Below are 20142 nucleotides of genomic sequence, written 5' to 3' on the forward strand. Positions count from 1 at the left end.
TCCCTTAAAATCATTACACAACCATTCATAGATATTGTTGAGAATAAGAGTTGTATAATATCTTTTAGAAGGCACCTCTCCCGGTCTGAATGTGATGACTGCATTTACCTGCACCAGTGGATGTGTGTTCTGCTGATGCAGCATGGCTGATCTCACAGCTGGAGCCCATTGTATTGCTACTGAATGAGGGCTGGGAGACGGGAGGGTCATTGTCAAAAGGCATGGTCGCTGGATCAATATCTGAATTAATTAGGCAGCTGACTTGCAGCCATCAATACCTCTTCATAATTACCAGGTTCTGTGGAAGGAGCAGATGCTGTTCAGTGTGACCTTATTACCAGTGGCCCTTGGTAACTGATAATTTACTATGTTCATCTTATTTTGTTGTCTTAACACAGCTGATAAACAGAAAAGAAAAGATCTCACTAAGCTAAGTTACGACAGGGGAAATCAGTAGCTGATTACTAATCACTTTGTAGTTTGAAAATCACTGTATGAAGGGATTTCGTCTATGGACCTTTATCCGAGCTTGACATGTAGGGCCTATGTGCACTTCAGTTTCATTTAGTGTGTTAAAAATTTAACTAAAAGAAGTGAAAACTCTCAACTAAAGTCAAATCTAGTCAGTTTTATTCATATAGTCCAAGATCAAAAATTTGTCTCGCCTGGCTTTACAAATTATCTTTGGATTTGGATGAGGACAGACAGTAGTGAAATAACAATGTTGAGAAATACAATGATAATATCAGCTAAATTAAGAAATGAAAAATGTGGGTCAAAGAAAACAGGCAACTTTTGGGTACAGTTAAGCAAGTTAGTCCTGGACCAGAAAACCTGTGCTCAACAGAAAAATAATCAACTAGTTCTATTATTATATTAATTTCATTTTTCAAGCAAAAATAGTGAAGCGACACCAAATATTCTCTGATTCCAGCTTCTCAAATGAGAGGATTTGTTGCTTATCTTTGTCATATATGAATGTAAACAAAATGCTGCTGGACTGTTGGCTGAGCATAACAAGACTACAATAAAGATGTTTATGGAGTTGTGATGTGCAATTAACAGTTAACAATAAACAATTAACAAAAATAATCAGCAGATTAATCGAAAATAACAATAAGGCAATTCAGTCACATACAGCAGTTACCACAGACACACATTAAGTGTGTAACATACATAGGGGAGGCTAAATACAAGGATATAATTCAGGAGGCTACTTCTTGTGTGTGAGCACTTTTCAAAGTTCAGAGTTAATTATGTCAAAGAAAAAAATGTGAAGATTATTAGGCCACTGAGACCAAGTTTGGTTATTGTAGTACACCTGATGAGCTGCCAGTTCCGGCTCCAGGTGAGGGTCTAAAAGGAAAGAATCAGGCTGCATCAGTCTGAAGGGGCAGTGAATCAAACTGCTGTGGAAAGTTTCCAGTTCCGCATTCTGAGAGAGGTTCCTCCCGGGGGCCCCTGAGGTCCCCGGACCCCACTTTGACACACACACACACACACACACACACACACACACACACACACACACACACACACACACACACACACACACACACACTTGCGTCTGGCCTGTGCTGTCAGCGCATGCGCCGGAGGGTGGAGGGGGTCCCCGGCTCCCCCCGGTAGAGCTGCTGGTCCTCCGCCGCCGGCAGACGTGGTTTTGGGGATCTACGGACAGCACGCACGCAGGAGAGCGGCGGTTCGAGGTGGAGAAGAAAAATGACACAACAGTCGTGATAAATGGCGAAGTTTAAGATGAAAGTTTACCAGCACTGGCTGCTTTTTGTTTTGTTTCTTCCTTTGTCAAGTAAGTGTCTTGTTTTTGTTATTGATGTTATCGTTGTTAGTGAGTGTGCTGACCTGATTTGTGTCGGCGGACGGACCGTCGACGTAACGTTAGATGCGGAAACAGACACATATTTTGTTTAAAGATAACGTTGTTTTTGAACCACGCTGACTAAGAGGAGATAACAAGACAAGTAGTTTAACTTTAACTCTGCGTACTTTCTGTGAGTCTAGTGCTTCACTGTCATTATGTCAGTTACGTTACGTCGGTTTGGATGCTCACCACCTTCATGTCCGGTGTTTATGACAGGCAGCAAATATTAAAACACCTCATTGTTTACGAAAGATAAATGTTTTTTCTTCTCCCTTTCTTTCTTTTTATCAGGATAGCAAATTATATATTAACTAATACAGCTGCTATTACTTTAATATTTGTGTAAAGACATAACATTGTGTCTAAGAAATTAATGTTTGTCAATAACATTATTCTCTATTGTCTTTTCAAAATCTTTTCCTTCAATAGAAACATAGTTTTCCTTAATACCCCTGTAGTAGTTAATATGTATGGTGTGTCACAGGCTACGTAGTTGTTGTTGTTGTTGTGCAGCTGTCTTTAGTCTTCTATTACTCAGAAACATAATACACACTTTAATAATGTTCCTGTTGTTTTCCTCTAGGTGTTTTATGTTTCAGCGAGTTGTCCTTCATCACAGAGCCCAGTGATGTTATTGTACTACCAAGGGACCCTGCTGTGTTGGACTGTCAGGCTCATGGGCAGCCTCCAGTCTCAATCAAGTGGCTGAAGAATGGGGTTCGGTTGGCAGAAAGTGAGCACATACAGTTTCTGCCCAACGGCTCGTTGTACATACCAAAGATAAAACATACCAAGGAGGATTCAGATGAAGGATTCTACCAGTGCCTCTCCCAGAACAAATATGGAGCTATCCTAAGCCAAAGATCACATTTGACTATCGCAAGTAAGTATGGAGCTCAGAGTGAAACGAATCCTCTGGGGTTAGCATGGACTTTATTCCTGTTTTCCACTGATGGGACCAAGTTGGAGTGGGTCAGACTTGTTGGTGATATCCACTTTGTAGTGTCAACATGCAGGCAAAAGAATAGCAAGTTCATGGGTTATTAACCTGGAGATGGGAAGCAGATGTACCTCACCCCTCTCTGTTTTTTTTACTGAGTAAAAAGCTCTAAAGTCTGGGTTTCCATGTTCAGACTTCACCGTGCTTGAGTTTAAAGCTGTCAGTCCAGTTATAGGAACGTTTTAAAAGACAGTTAAAGGTAGATGGAGAGTCAATCTAAAAGCTCATAAATACACCATAAAAAGGTATCCCTGAGTCTGAGTACACTATCTCATCCTTGTTTTGAGGGAAAATACCACTTGAACATGTATGGAAGAGCTCAGGAAACATTGGAAAAAAGTTAAAAATGAGCCTTCTCTCTCTCACATGGTAGTGGGGTTGCATTGTCACTGCAGAGCGTGGCTGTGTAATTGCTGAATGGTCTGCTACACAGAGGAATCTCTGAAAGGCCATTTGCCTTTTAGCCTTTGTTTGGAGTGCCCCTGACTGCTCCAGAAGAAAAGGCTAGGTTTCCAGGGCATTTGTTTGTCCACATATCAGTGGACAGGACAGCTGTGTCTATTCACTGGGCCTGGCCTACCATGGCCACTTTCCACAGGTCTTAGAAGGGATATCCCATGACTGGTGTCATGGAAACAAGCATGGCCTTCTCAAATATACTGATTTTGACAATGACAGTGACATTTTGGGAAATGTGTCCTGATACTCAACAGAACAAATTGATGAAGAACTAGATACAGCTATCATGCAGGAAGAGATTTATAGATACAGAAATACCAACAGGAAGATAAATCTGAGCAGTTTTTTCACACACCAACTCTCTAACAGTCTTGTTGTGACTGTTGCCAATCTATTGATGGGCAAGAAAAGGTTTTTCTATCAGATGACCAGATAAAAATCCTCAAAAGTCAAGTTTGACCTGGTGTCCAGCCTTTGTCAGTGAAAGGGTTAAAGGTTTTTGGTCAGCTGTAGGCGGGGAGTGGAGGATGGGCCTCCTCTCTGCTCCCCTTCTGTCCAGAGGTCCTGGGGGTCATGGGTCAGTGGGGAAAGGCTTTGTGATGTCACAGGCCTGCTCTGCCTGGGCTGTCCTGCTGTTCCCTCTCCCAGCCCACAATCCCTTTCACTCGACCAGTCCCTCTGTTGCCCTGTCAAGCAGAGCCCTTTTGTAAAAGAAAGGCCAGTTTGTCATGTGAATGAGTGGGCCTGATATTCCACAGTAAATAGTGTTGGTCCTTTCAAAACATGTTTACATTCAGGAAGTATTTTCCTTGCAGTGGTAGGACTACATCACCAGTTTCAGCACCTCTTAGATTTACAGAGGGTGTCAGATATCTGTCATATATTGTTTACAATATTTGCAAAATTAGTACATATGTGCTTTGCCTATTATAAGGTTTTACTACTATAGCATTTTTAGACGATATAAACAACATAAGATTCTTTTTTGTGGACCAGTGATAAACTGACTTCGATCTGCTGCCCAGTTTGGGCTAAAATTGAATGGACAGGGGGTTGAAGCGAACTCTGACCTCTTTAGAGAAACCTTTGTGCTGTCTGACCTAGACATTGATTCGTTCTATACAACAGAGGTGACCAAATTAGCGGATCAGTCTGTGCAGACCACACCCACCATCTACGTCTCCGATCCCAGCAAGATAAAAGCATGGACTGTTCTCATCTCCCAGAAGAGAGTAAACAACGTATTGTTTTAAATTTCTTACCCGGCGCTTAGGGCTGTTCATGATGCTCACCAGTCAGGCAAGTTGATTGGAGACAGAATAGGTGGGTTATTCCAGACTTTCTGACAATACTGACCTTGGAAGATAATAAATATATTTTGGCATAGGATTTGGCTGTCATGTACTAACCCTACACCAAAACATACTGCCATTTCTGAGGAATACCTTACAAACCAACCACAAAGGATCATCATATCTCATCCTGGTGTAGGCTAAACCCCTAATTCACTTCACATAAACAGGGTTACCAGTTTATTTGTGTAATATTGATGAGATTAGGTCTTAAATGAAAGGATTGCTCTTTAATTTGAATCCCCCAAAGCTCAGGATTTGAATGTGGCGTGTCAGTGGGAGTACAGGGTATTGATTTTCTTTAACATGATATTGACTTCCTTCCTGTGAGTGAGGGGGAAGGGAGAGAGTTATCGCCTTAATGAATGAAGGTCACTGGTCATATCTTATAGTGTGCTTCAGATTGATGCAGATTGGGGGTTGCTTTATTTGTGGTGATTATTGAAAGACCTTTTGACTGCACATAAACAGAATGTGACTCAGCAAACTGTGCGGAGCTATTCAAGCTATTGTAAAGCAAGTATATTTATACTTAATCGGTGTCTACATATCAGGGTTTAAGTAGACACATTTACATATGCATAGCTGTAAAATATGTGTGACATGACACTGACTAATTTGGAATATTTAGCCTTTATATAGTGGGTCATCCATGGCTTCTGCAAGAAATAGCTTTACTTTTGTATTACAATATTGTTGTAGGTATTTTCTATTCCTAGTGGTTGCTTGAAGTCCTTCTTATCCAAGCTAAATTGATTAGTTTTTATCTATAACAATGCATCATTCACTGTCATTCTTCAATTGATCCATTGATTGGACCAGCTGGTCAGTATGAGACCTGATAGCTCATCTATGCAAAAGCAAGATGATGGTGTCTTACAGAAATCAATTCCTTTCATAGAATCAGTTAACATCCATCAAAGTCAGGGCTTTGCATGCATAATGTATAATGTTTTACCAAAAGGGGAAGAAAATGCTATATTTAGTGTATAACTATCACAACTGCGAAATAGGTTTGTGTAAATAATCACGTAAAATATCTAATGCAGTAGCCCACTACTAAAACAAATACCCATTAATGGCCTGGTATGTTAATAAGGTAGATTATAGTCGAAATGATGCTGCTGATACTTCCGGCCTTGTTTGCTCATTTATTTTTTCCACAGGTATCTCAGAGTTTGTGTTGCATCCTGTGCCTATGGCGGTGACTGAGGGGTCAGTGGCACGGTTCTCCTGTGCGGTCACCTCCAGCCCTCCTGCCACCATCACCTGGGAGCTCAACCAAAGCACATTACCACTACAGACGGACAGGTAACCACGGACACGTCATTTTAGACACCATCATACAGTTATCCCCATTTAATAAACTTTATTTTGTCAGGTATTTGGAGCCTGTTTTTATGTTGCCAAAATATGTTGCCTAATGTTACCTTTGTGTGTTTGTAGAATTACCGTTTTGCCCAATGGAGTCCTTCAGATTCACAATGTACAACTGGAAGATGCTGGACAGTACCGATGTGTGGCAACTAACATCGGTAGCCGTTTAAAGAGTCGAGGAGCCATGCTAACAGTCAACCAAGGTAAAGAGATTACATCTGATTAAACCATCATACTGGACATAAAACTATCACACTGTTTAGACAACTCTGAATTAATTAATATTTTCTTTTCTTGTGAAGGTGCTGGTCCTAAACCACGTCAGAGGCCCAGAATCATTGCTGGACCTCAGAACGTCACAGTTTCTCTTCATCAAACTGTGGTGCTGGAGTGTGTGGCCACGGGCAACCCCTGGCCCATCATCTCCTGGAGCCGTGCTGACAGTAAACCCATTGATGTGTACAATGCAAAAGTGCTGGGCAATGGGAACCTGGTTATTACTGATGTCAGTTCCAAGCACAGTGGAGTCTACCTCTGCAGGGCCACCACCCCTGGAACCCGCAACTACACTATTGCTGCAGCTAACCTCACAGTTCTAGGTACTGTAAACTCTTATGTAGTTATAGCACATGGGTCCTTAGACCACATCTTCTGCCTAAATCTTGTATTCCATATTCCCATAGCAAACCAAAAGCTTTTGCAGATGTGAACAAATTTTTATACTTTTATACTTTTATAATAATGAGTCAATGTCTGCTTGTAGAGAAACTGTTAGGTGCAAGGTGTCAAACAGTTAATGCTTTGTCTGTTAATAAATAATAAGCAATAGACTTTGTTTTCATTACTTTTGTTTTACGCCTCTGTTTCAGAGCCACCATCCATTGTGGAGAGGCCTGAAAGTCAGACCCGTCCAAGAGCAGGCACTGCTAGGTTTATGTGCCAAGCAGAGGGAGTGCCCCCACCACACATCAGCTGGCTAAAGAATGGAGAAGAGGTTCACTTAAATGGAAGGATTAAAATGTATAACAGGTATTGTACAGCAGGAGTAATGGTCTCAATCAAACATAAATAAATAACATCAACTTCCCTAAGATGATTAAATTGAAATGTCTTGAAGTAACTTTTCTTTGATTCCTTGTACTGATTTTTATTGTTTTTTATTGGTTCACAGTAAATTGGTGATTACCCAGATCATCCCTGAGGATGATGCCATCTATCAATGCTTGGCAGAGAGTGAACAGGGTTCAGTGCTGTCCTTGGCTCGCCTTATTGTTGTCATGTCAGAGGACAGACCCAGTGCACCGAGAAATATCCACGCTGAGACCATCTCAAGCTCTGCTATCTTACTGGCCTGGGAGAGACCACTCTACAATGCAGACAAAGTCATTGCTTACTCCATCCATTACATGAAGGCTGAAGGTGAGACCAAGATGAAGAACCAGTTAGTTATGTTTGAGGCTTTGCATTTGAGGGAAAAAAAAAAAATCTGTTGTGAACTAGGAAGGATAAAGGTGTGAAGAGATGAGAGATGACAGTCAACGACAATAAGCAATCTCACTCTCTCACATGTGATCAACTTTCCTTGGTGAAGGCCATCTGTTGATGCTGCACAGAGCAGAGGTCAAGGAGGACTCAGAATGGCAACTTCACTGAAATAACAACAGGCTTAGTCAAGCCATTGTCCACTCCCCAGCTCATTCTGCTCACAGTTAAAGGGACAGGGCAGCTTTTTAAAAGCCTCACAGTCTTGCGAACTTGTAATGTAAGGAGATATTTAACTTTTGACAGTTAGATAACTCTATTAAGTCAAGTCTGCCTTTGTAGTAAACAGGTTTTTAGATGTTTAATTAAATTTGCTTCAAGAGGCCTGGAAGCAGTTATGTTGCTGTGCCTAGCATTGCACATGTTTATAGAAAGGATGATTGACATACAGAAACTACAAGCATCAAGACTTTCAATACACGGACTGTTTACATGGTACAGGCTTGACAGCCCTTCATAGAAATGTCTTCTTCTTTGGATAATCTTAACCTATTTCCTAACCTTCTGATCTGTTGCATGTCAGGGCTAAACAACGAAGAATACCAAGTTGTTATTGGCAACGACACGACCAGCTATATCATCGATGACCTTGAGCCAGCTCGAAACTACAGCTTTTACATCGTGGCTTATATGCCAATGGGAGCCAGTCGTATGTCAGACCAAGTCAGTCAACATACCCTGGAGGATGGTAAGCATAGAGCATTGAGCCTCCCAGCATTCCATGCAATAAATCACTTTGGTAGTTAAGCTAACATGCATGCAAGTGGTGTGTATTCAGAGCACGTTTTGAGTGGAAATAAGGGGGATGGGCGTGCTGTTGTTTAGACAGTTTTCTTGTATATTCTACCCACTAACAGGAAATTTGTGTGAATAATAGATAGAAATATGACAGTCTAGCTTTTTGCCAGCAAGTTTGCATTCTGAAGAAATCCATAACCATATCAGTATCAAGCGTATCTGTGATGTGCTTGTCTTTCTGCAGTGCCTTTGCGTACCCCAGAGCTTAGTCTGACCAGCTACAGCTCAACAGATATCCAGGTGAACTGGCAGCTGCTCCCAGCTAAAGTGAGCCGTGGTCGGGTGTCTGCATACAGACTATCCTATCGTACAGCTGCAGACAACACTGTCACCTCTGTGGAGCTACCTCAGAATAGCACTGAATATCTGCTGGAGGGCCTGCAGCCTGATACCATCTATCTGCTCCGTATGGCTGCAGCCACCCGTGTGGGCTGGTGTGAGCCTTCAGCATGGACTTCGCACCGTACACCTAAGACCTCCAGTAATAAAGGTAAACCTGCAGATGGCTGAGACGGAAATGTCACGATATTTTGAGAGCTGGTGTTACAAAGTAATATGTGATTTTTTTCAATGCAATCTCATCACATGGTTGTATAAAGCTTTTTTTCACTTAATTTCTTACAAAATTTTCTTGCAGGTTTGAATTTATTTCATTGGGTCAATGGCAGGGATCCTCCATAGAATAAGAAAAAAAGAAAAAAAAGTACATTGTATAGAGTAGTAGAATCATGTGGTGGCAAACTGGTAACTGGCTGTCCTTTTGCTTTTGTCACATCAGTGTTTTTCTGCTCTTAGAATACCATGGGGGTCACTAGAGCTCATGCAGAGTGGCCGGCTTATGACTAGACTTTGCTCTTGTAGCATTGTCCCACAGTCTTTGTGTTGGTTACCCAGGAACCTTTGCCCTTCGCTGTCAGTGATGTTAGAGCGGCCTCAGTCATGGGTCATAAAGAGAGGGCCTCAGGCGTCTATGTGGGGGAAAGAATAGCCCCTTTTCATGGCCTGGTGTGTTGGGGGAGGCTGTTTGTCCAACAAAGCTCCAATTCTTGTTTTCAGAAGTTTAGTTATATATTTAGGCATACATGTTGATCACAGAGTATTCCACATTTTTGATTTGAGGACAGTGTGTAGATTGGTTATTGTTACTACAAAGCTAACTGCATATTTAAAGTGATTTTCTTCCAGATGGCAGCTGAAATTATAACAAACACCTGAAATTCTCAGTATGAATTGACTCTTCCGAAAAAACATTGTGAAGCTTAATGAAGTGATGTTGCATCTACCCAGCTTTTCCTTCACCCAGTATCCTATTGTTTTTTGTTGTTCAGGGTTTAGTCTTCAGTAATATTCTAAATATCCCATGCCTGCTGTCCCTCCCCTAGTGCCTTCAGCCCCTATTCTTCAACTTGAGCCGCTTAACTGCACCTCCATTGTGGCACGCTGGCAAACCTCCCCAGAATCTGTGGCTGTCCAGGGTTACCGGCTGTGTTACCATGAGGAAGGCCAACCAGAGCAGCCCAACATCCAACTGCAGGCTCAAACCTTTACCTACACCATCAGTGGCCTTGGTGAGTGATGTACTCTTGTTGTTATAGCTGACAAGTTGTGAGGTCACAGGATAATGGAGTGAATTAAAAACATAAGATTATATTTGACTTTTTCAGCACATTTCTACCTTCTAGACCTGTGTTGGGGTGTGGACACTACAGAACGACAGATTACTTGTCTTTTGCACTGCCCAGTTTCATTCAGTGGGCAGTTGGATGCTGCATTTGCATTTTCACCCTCTGTCCTGGCTGAGCCCTCTTTCCTAACCAGAAGCCCTCTCCAGTCTGGCTGCAGTATTGTGTGAGATCTGGCTCCCAGGGTTAGAGGTCAGGGTCCAGATGTCCCTCCCACCACCAATTCCCATCCTGCAGCTTGCATAATTACCCCTGGCCATTGTGTTGTATCCAGGGCCAGACCTACCCTGTAAGACTCTGGTCACTACCCCCCTTTAGCTGGACACTGGAGCACACAAATAAAGACCCCTGGGATTGGCCAGAGCTGGTCCAAGCCACTGACCTCTAGCCGTGAGACAGCAGTCTTGGTTTAGGACCCCACCCCCGCTGGTCGTCTGTACTGTCCATGTAAATAACCCACAGCAATCTATATGCAAAATAAACCAGGGCCATACTGATCAACAATATATATATATATATATATATATATACACTCTGTTGCCCATAAAGTTCACACAATCCTCTGTTTATTCCTATTTAAATGCATCAGTAATCACTTTTGACCAGGTGCAATGATTACATTATGTGTCCCGATTACCCAGGTGAAATGAAATAAATCACATTGTCACAATCATTTCATGAAAAGAGGTAAAAAATATTTTATTCCAACTTCATGAGCAACAGTGTATATATATTTTGTCTGATGTGAGCCTTCAAGCACAGTTTGGCTCCAGTTCAGTTCACAACCAAAAAGTTGAAATAGAAACGGAAAGATTGTTAGAAACAATTTTCTAACGCAAATGTTTTTGTAGTAATTACTTGCTCAAAATGTAAATCCTTTTTAGTAGTAGTGGTTCTGTATCAACAATCACACAAGCCACGGTCATTGGTTTACATATTCCATAATATCATAGTTCTCAATATAACTTCTGTTTTGGAGCCATGTTTTTTTCAAGTTGAAGGCTATAACACAAGGCCAGTAGGAAGAATGTGAAAGGGGAAACAAAAGGGGCCCAGCTCCTATCCCACAGTTCTGCGCCCAGATTCCTTCTGTTCTATCTTGGCCTGACCTGGTAACCCCAGTCAACCCCCCCCAGTCCCATGGGCCTAGGATCCCAGCAGCTGAACACTGCCCCTGGCCCAGCCCCCACAACAGGCTTGGACACACTGCCTTCACTGGTCAATACCCATGCACTGACCTTTCACACTGGAGGCATAAAACAAATCTTAACACTCCCTAAAATGTCCTGATTTAGGGGTTGGGGTAGTTTTTTCTCAAACCTTAACCCCTATACCTCATTGATCTCTCTGATGCCTTTTAGCCAGTCCTTGATACAGTCTTTTGTGTCCATAATTATTGTAATTGCACAATACAAACAAGATCACATTTTGCCACTTCCATCTCTTCCAAAGTTAGTTAGTTAGTTTGTTTTGTGTTTAAAGCACAACCTAGTGCTAACAGGGTTTTATAGTTGTAATATCTTCTGTAATATCTAGAATTTCAAAGTATCCTTTGTTTGTTATTGATCATATCACCTTATTTACTGTGCCTTGGGGTTGGTGTATCTTTTTCATGCTCCTTACACATGACAACACATGATAAATGAGAGGTGGTTGTGACTCAGGAGACCGTGTATTGTCCATGCATAGGAGATTGCTAGTTATGACCTCCAAACTTCCCCTCCTGCAGCTAACTGTCAAAGTGTCACTTTGCCTTGTATCAAAGAGATGCTGCTCTGTTTGTTACCCATCACTTTTGGTATTTTAATGATGATTTTTCAGGCTTTGGCATTATTAACCAAGTTATTTAGCCCCTATTGGGCTATTCATGTTAAAGGCTTGTGCAGTTATTGTAATGTCAGTTTGAACAACCTTCAGTTGTATTTGAAAATTGATTATTTGTATTCCAGATCCGAGGAGAAAGTATCATGTGAAGATTCTAGCTGTCGGTCAAGCTGGAGATGGTTATCAAACAGACCAAACAGTTAGTACTCCGGGATGTGTGTGTAAGTACAGTTCTCTCTTTGTCTTTTTCAGAATTTAAACTTCCAGTTGAAATTGACATAGAACCGCTTCTCAAATTAAGAAATGTGATGAAAATATACATTTTGTTTTCGTCATTCAGCGGCTAGAGACCAACTGGCAGCAGCCCCTCCATCTCCAGATCATGTGACTGTCTTGGCCAACAATTCATCTGCAGTGTCCCTGCGTTGGAGCCGTCCTGCTTTCCCCTCCGGAAAGACTGTTAGCTATACAGTCCGCTGCACACCTGTGGGCACCCACAACGCCTCTGCCATACGCTACATACAAACGTAAGATGAGAACCAAAATCAATTTAGCATTTTACCCCTGGCATGAAACAAAACATATTTTTGGTTTGGTTGCATAGGTATTACATGTTTGCAAATGATGTGTGGATAAGGTTTATCATTGGGTGTTAATGATGATACTGGAGTTTAAGCTTACTTACACTTACAGTTGTACATTTCATACACTAACTAGCTCTGGATTATTCCTTGCCCAATGCTCATAATATAAGAATACTGTTTGTTCACAGTACCAAGCAGAGCGCGATGGTTCAGAATCTGGACTCAAACACTCGCTATGAGTTTGTTGTGCGTCTCCATGTGGACCAGATGTCGAGTCCCTGGAGTTCTGTTGTTTACCACCGAACCCTGCCAGCAGGTAATAAATGGGACATTACTGTAATATAATTATGCTGCATTCTGTGTACCCCACTGTTTCCTCTGTGGTGCAGACTCTAAGTCATGTTTATTATGAACGTGACTTCTCTGTGTACAGCACCTAGCCACGCTCCTGCAGGACTGCGAGTAACTCTGATTGAGGATGACACTGCTCTGGTGTCCTGGAGGGAACCCACAGAGTCCAATGTGGTGGTTACACACTATACCATCCTGTACGCTTCCCAGAAAGCCTGGCTGGCTGGACACTGGCAAATAATGCAAAGGGAGGGTGAGTAGTACACTTGATCACGTAAATAAAGTAAGGATAAATAAGGTAACTAATGAAGCACTATTATCCCCTATAGTATGAGTATGTGAGTGTTTTGGGGCAATTTTTAAACAATAATAACATTTAGATTTCTGGAAGATCTTTAATACATCTTACTTTGCTCAATGTTATTCATCTACAATACCTAAGAGATGTACCACCAACCACATAGGGACATTCTCTCACCACTGGCTATAGTGGGTTGTGTATCACCTGAACCCTGCAGCTTCAAGCGTACCTGTCATAGGGAGCTATAAAAATGATATATGCTTTCTACAGCGCAACATTAAGTGCACCAGTATTAGTTTCCTCAAGTTCTAATTCTCACTGTCTGATTCTGCTGCCATTTACAGGAAGCCATACGATGGCCCTGCTGGAGAAGCTGGAGCCGGGGAACGTATACGTGGTGAAGATCTCCGCCTCCAATCAGGTCGGTGATGGGCCTTTCTCTAACATTGTGGAGCTGGCATTGAAGCGTGGAAACACCCACAGGAGCAAGAACCCCAGGCACTCTGACAGCTCCCCGGACACAACAGGTAAGCATCATGAAACACTGAAGCATACATGAGGCGTCTCATCTTGATGGCTTTGATTTGTTTATTATTATTATATGAAAATAATGCTATAACTCTGGTATAAGTGTGTAAGTGCTTTAATTGAAATGGAGTGAATTTTCCATATGGAACTTCTAAGGCCACAGGCTTAATTTGAGTCCATCTCTATGTAATCTCTGCTCTGCATCTTGTGTTGACAAAATTGCATTCTGTTGTTTATTGTTGTACATATGTAAAAAACCTGTGATTCTGACATTAGTGCAGATTTATCATGAGTAGTAAGAGTGAATGAGGTCTCCCCTCTGGTAGGAAACAAACCACCAGGAGGCGTAGTTCAGCAACACTTCTTAACCCTGTTAATTAATGACAAAAGAGTGGGTCAGTATTGGCATAATAGAACATGGAGGTTTTTGTTTTTAATTAAAAAAAAATTCTCTATTTTTGGACTATAAATGTGAGTTTTGAATTAGTTGTACTCAAATTTCAAGTTATATTGGAAATCTTGTTTTGTTTTGTTTTTTTTAATTATTAGTTTTTGTTTATTTAAATTTTTTTATTTTAGTTATAGTATTTTCATATTTAAGGTAGTAATATGGAGAAGTTCCTTGTTTTATTCTGATAAAAGCATATTGTACTTTTTAACGCGCCTCTAGTCCTGCACACGGTCCAGTGCTGACCATGAACTGCAAACAACAACAGTGCCCTACGAAGGCAGAGAGCAGTAACTACAGAAACAGTGAAGTTGAGAAGGGTGTCTGGCAAAATGTGTAACAGTTAGAGAAGTTGTAATGCTCTCGTCTTTTTAGGCTGATTATTGATTACACATTATCATTGGCATCAACAAAACTACAATATACAAATTGAAAGACCTAAACAAAATTGGATCCTGCACTCTCCTTTTGGGTAATTCAGTTTTATTTGTATAGTGCAAAATCATAATATACATTATCTCAAAGCACTTTACAGGGTAAGGTAAGAATATTATAGAGCGAAACCCAACAGTTCCCACAGAGAGCAAGCAGAGAAAGTGTAGTGTCTATTAACTAAATGTGTTCTTTCAGCTTTCTTCTTTGTTCAAGAAAATAAACTTTAGTTTGATTATTTTGAGTTCATAGGTTTCTGTTTTGTTGGAATCAATAAAATAAATGTAGTTTTATCTAGTTGACAGAGTTCTGTGACAGCGTGCAGTAAGTACGTCAGTGGCTTCAAGAGTCCACAGAGAGCAGTCACTACAGTCTGGGCAGCAACAGAAAAACCATGATGCAGTAACTACACAGTCAGAGTGCAGCTACTGTGGTTTGGTTTGGTTTTTAGCTCTGCTTTGTAGTTACTGCAAATTTACATTTTTATGGCATAATAATTTTATATATAGACAGACATCAGATTCTGGTCTTAACTCATACTTACATATGTAGTTAGTACATTTTGGCCTGTTGGGAATACATAAATGTGAAGTTTGGCTAAACAGCAGTCTCTAGGGTGAGAGTATGAACTTCTGTTATCTCTCCACTGTATCTTAATTGTTTCCCATAAGTGCAGCTAATGTGTAATTATGTCCCACCTGAAACACTGTGTTGTTTATCTTCCAGTGTACTCTGATGGTCTGTACCATATAGACCAGAGGTCAATGACAGGGATCATTGTTGGTGTGAGCATCGCCTTGGCCTGTATTGTTATGTGTGCCTTGATCCTCATCAGCAAGGGCCGACCAAGGTACTGATTATAATCATTTTGAAGTAATTAAAAACGGTTCATCATTATATTATGAAACATAAACAATGACATTTGTTTACGTCATTATCTTTGTATGACTAATAGAAAATCCTCCAGCCACAAAGTCGTGGCAGTAGGCGCTGGTGAAGGTCCAGACGCTGGTATGTCTCTGCCCAATGAGCACCATACAGAGAATGTCGAGGCACTTATACCCATGATAAGTCGCCACTTCCTAGATGCCAAGGTGAGCAAAACAAAACATGTGTACACGAGGAAATGGGCTTCTGATGACTACTGGTTTCTAAAATAGAATTTTAAGTTCCACATGTTGTGCATGTTTTTTTAAAAGAGCACAGAACCATTGAAAAATATTTCACATACATATTTCATGTGTTCTAGGGTGGATCTAATATAGTCATAAATAGTGCCGGTCCAGTCAGCAACAAGAATCAAAGCAAGAGGTGGCTGCTCTTCAAGAGGGAGACCAGGAATCCAGTACAAAGTGATGTAAGTGACATTATTCTGGTCAAGCAGATTTCTTTTTAATCAGATTTCTTTTTATCTTAATTTCTATTTCATCATTTTTTTTAATCTCCTTAGGTGGAGAGGAGAGCCAGTTTGTATGAGACTGGCAAAACTGTTCTGATGTATGACGAGAATTTAGGCTCAGCGCCCCTGCCTCCTTCTTCCCGGGAGATCATCTATGGACCACTTCACTCGGAGAGCTCTCACACCAGTGAGGGCAGCCAAGAGACGGGAGACTCTGGACACTACTCCAACGAAGAAAGCAACGAAGGGATGAGCAACCCTTCGTCAAGCCAGGGCTCCAGACCAGAATCTTTTGGGGAAGATGATGGTACCACTGTTGCTGAGATGAAGCAGTCTTTTGAAGTGGAAAATGAGGAGATGTTGAGTCATCATTCCGCCCCTGATGCTTCCCGGCTCTGCTACACCTCGGAGGGCTCTCATCCTGCCCTGCACACGTCCCAAGCAGCTGGATCCTGACATCACCCGGCCTGTTGTCTGCTCTGCAGCAGCCGAAGCTACAACACTTCTTCCTTGTTTTCTTCCCAAGTTGAGCGACGTGGTTATTTCCTGAGGCACAAGGGATCAGGAAGCCAGCTGCTGGGGTGGAGGAGATGTGTTTTTGCTTCGGATCTACCTCAGGATTTTGTATGAATGTTTATTATAACATTTTATTTCCTTTTTTTTTTTTTTTTACAACTTTCTACCTGTTTACCTGTGTTTGGCGTTGTCTGTCCTAAACCAAAGCTCACCCATGATGAATGTTAAAAAGAATGTCAGAAATGTACTGTGATACATTTTCATTATATTTAATTACTTTCCACTGGAGTGAAGGGTGTCGTTGAGCCCTTTTGACTGATTACCTACCTCAGTGTTCTGTTCTTGTATGTTCATTACTACCTCCTTTTCACCACATATTGTGCAGTATTATCTCAGACTCAGGGGACAAGGTGAAAACATTTCATTCTCATGTCTTGTTACCTCTGTTGGGGCATTATTATCTAGAGGTCCTCATTTTTTAAATTCCCTCTCTTTTATTTTCACGGTTAAAAGAGCTTTAGTTTCACATTGTTTGTCTTTGAATGATGTATGCTGTGAAAAGAACAAGTGCATTAGATATTGTCAAACTATTTGAGCTTTATACTATATTGTTTGACATCTTCAGTGCACTGAACCCAAAGCTTTATTATGGCCTTAATATCAAAAGGGCTTTGCATACTATAGATAATGAGATCCAAAGACAGAAAGAACTGTTCTCAAAGAGTTTTTGATAATACAATAGATATTATAAGGCAACCAAAAATATAGTGGATGTACATTAAGGGTGTGTTTGCCAAAATATTGTTCTTGCCAATGATGTAAATTTCCCTTAGTATGGTGGTTTGAATGCTTTTCTCAGTGTAAATTTTCTTGATGCTTTATTCTGGTGAAAGCTTTAGCACAAGTCTCCCCGGCTTGTGTTCCATTTGCCTTCTCGACCATTGCTAAACGCAGCGGTGATGCCGGTGCTATTATCCAAAGAGTTGTCTGCTTCCTCAGATGGGTGTGGCTTTTCATTCAGTTGATCCTTGGTATTATGAATATTCACACGAGACCAAAGATCCAGTGTGTCCTGCTAGTGACAGATGATGATGATATTTATTCTATGTTTATAGAATCATCTGTCACTGTTCACCAATATCGCTGTTTGGGGAAGAATTCATTTATCTCCCCATTATATTTCCTGTCCAGGTGTGACAATGAAGGATTCTGACTATCATAAAGGAAACCCTATGTGTGAAGAGCAACATAATCAATTTTTATATCTTTGTAATACAAATAATCCTAACCAAAGAAACTTTTAAGTCTCTGTTATTTAGTGATTTTCTTTGGTTTTCATTTACATTATTTGAATTTAAATGTGATAGATTTACAATGGTTTTGATTGCTCGAAAGGCATTTCACATAGTACTTTTTTTAAAAGCTTGAGATGTCAAAACTGTTCTGCTGCCTTTTTATCACCAATGAGATTTCACCTAAATGGTTTGTAGGTTACATCAGAATTTTAAATTTAGATTGTCTTTTTAGCATGATGTTGTTAACAAAAACATTTCCCAATTATAATGTGACATTTTCTTAAATTTATAAGACTGGCTTCAAGTTAAAAGTTGTCGGTGTAAGGCATTAATGTAAAAGGTTCATTTGAAAGCCACAGGTAATATTTGCTGACTTAACTCAGGTGCCAAATGTAGATTTAGAGTGTAGACTTAACTGTTATTATTTAAGTTATGGTTTTCTGATATTTCTGCTTTTGAATACCAAAATTCACCTTTTAATCCAAAGTGAGCAACAAAACAAATTATTTTAAGTGCTGAAATGTTGCAACAGATTTTTTGATACTCTCAAGATGATCACAAATACTAGATAATAAAATTGTTCATGGAAAAATATATTTTGTGTTGTATTGTCTCTAATTGGGTTTATTAGCAAATGTTTGTCTTGTGTTTAAGAGAGAATAAGCATTTTTATTGAAAAGTTAAAAAGTGCACCCTGACTGATACTGGATTTTTGAAAACAATACTGAAATCAGGTTTTAAAAATCCAGTAACAACATATTGGCCAATATATTTAAAATTTATTTATTTTTAACATAAATACATAATCATATATACGTACTGTCAAACACAAAGAAAGCCTTGACACTAACATCTACAGCCACCAGCGAAGAGTCTGGTTCGATGGCGTGGCCTGAAATGATGGGGAGGCCAAACTTAGCAGATAAAGTTATTGAAACTGTTTCATTTTGATAGGAAATATATATTCAATGGCCAATCTTACCAGCTAATGGTAATAACATTTTTATTTTACCTAAACATTGGATTTGTGGTGGCCAAAGTTTGAAGCTAATGTTATTGAAAATATATTTTACTTAAATATTATGATTGATAGCCAATTTAGCAGCTGAGGTTACTGACATTTTACACATTTTAGACTCATTATGCTGTCATAATTTTAATGTTTAACTTTTTAGAGGGCAAAGTTGACAGGTAAAGTCACTGTCACTGTTTAATTTCACATCATTATTAAATCTGATGGCCAGAATTAGCAGCTAATTCACTTAATATTAACATTCCATAAAATGCTTCCCACCATGTGTCTCGTGAATCCCAGAATGCAAGATGGATCCAGACAGTTTGACCATGGCCGAGCAGGACAATTAACAAACGAGCAGTTATGGCAAAACACCTTTGACCCAGCATGAGCAACCCAACAGTGTGTCTACAGAAAGAACCATCGCTGTGTTGAAATGTTCCACTTGTGCAGTGCGTACATACAGGCAGGGGAAAATCTAAAACGTCAGAAGTAAACGTTAACAGTCACCAGTGGGTTAGTGGGATGTGTTTAACCCTGAGACTCCCAAGCAAACATGGCAAGTTTAATTCCAGGTTGAGCCTATATTGAGCCTTGCCATTTCCTCATAGATTACTAACGTTTTCAAGAAATCAATCATTTGTTAAACACTGAACAATGACTGCCTTATACCATTTTTGTTGAAAAGGGGATAAATGTCATTAAATGAAAGAGGGAGTCGCTGCTACAGTTGACTGTGATCGACTTACAATGGACAAAGAATCAATTTGTTGCAACAACTTGAACTTAATGAATGTAGTAATTTTTCATCCGTTAATCCAGCTATGTTATGTTAAAACATCAGGGTCCAGGTTCTTAAATAGGTTGTTAACAATTATACAATTAAGCATTGTAATGAGCTGCTGGAATGTACTGCACTGGAAAAAGTGGATATGATTTGCTTACTTTGACCAGTATGATTGTGAAACTGGTATTAAATGTCTATGTGGTATCAAAAAGGTCTTAAGAAGTTTTGAATTTTTGAACTTTCTGAAGTTTCTTAAGGTGATTGTGAGTTATATGCCAGCAGGAAAAGATTCAGGCTGGTGTTATTCAAATCCCATGAAAAGACTGAAGTCAACACTGTTTTGTTTGTCCCTGAAAAAGCCCCTTAAACTCCTCTGATATGATCTATGATATGAGTCTTATTTTGTCTACCCCCTGTGGTGTCTCCGTTATATCTCCACGTCAAAGTGTGGCCTCTCCTCTCTTTCCTCTCCCTCTGTCTCTCTCCTGTACAGCGGCCCTGCTGAGGCGACAGCCATGATTGCATTGAGGCGTGTCAGAGAGACAGAGCGCTGCTTCAGCCTCGGTGGGG

The 20142-nt window shown here is 40.4% G+C and overlaps 1 protein-coding gene across 1 annotated transcript; it reads left to right on the forward strand.

The window, feature by feature from the left end:
* Positions 1 to 1674: 1674 nt before the first annotated feature.
* On the forward strand, positions 1675 to 18364 carry LOC130175769 (protogenin B-like). Its single transcript, XM_056386309.1, has 19 exons — positions 1675 to 1810; positions 2466 to 2765; positions 5860 to 6004; positions 6140 to 6273; positions 6373 to 6669; positions 6940 to 7099; positions 7242 to 7489; positions 8136 to 8300; positions 8595 to 8900; positions 9793 to 9978; positions 12042 to 12137; positions 12257 to 12443; positions 12689 to 12816; positions 12934 to 13104; positions 13497 to 13679; positions 15287 to 15410; positions 15516 to 15654; positions 15810 to 15917; positions 16011 to 18364. Exons 1-19 carry the CDS (start codon positions 1744 to 1746, stop codon positions 16413 to 16415), a joined length of 3549 nt encoding a protein of 1182 aa, XP_056242284.1. The 5' UTR covers positions 1675 to 1743; the 3' UTR covers positions 16416 to 18364.
* The last annotated feature ends 1778 nt before the right edge of the window (positions 18365 to 20142 follow it).

Source organism: Seriola aureovittata, chromosome 10 (assembly GCF_021018895.1).
Source record: "Seriola aureovittata isolate HTS-2021-v1 ecotype China chromosome 10, ASM2101889v1, whole genome shotgun sequence".
Lineage (NCBI taxonomy): Eukaryota > Metazoa > Chordata > Actinopteri > Carangiformes > Carangidae > Seriola > Seriola aureovittata.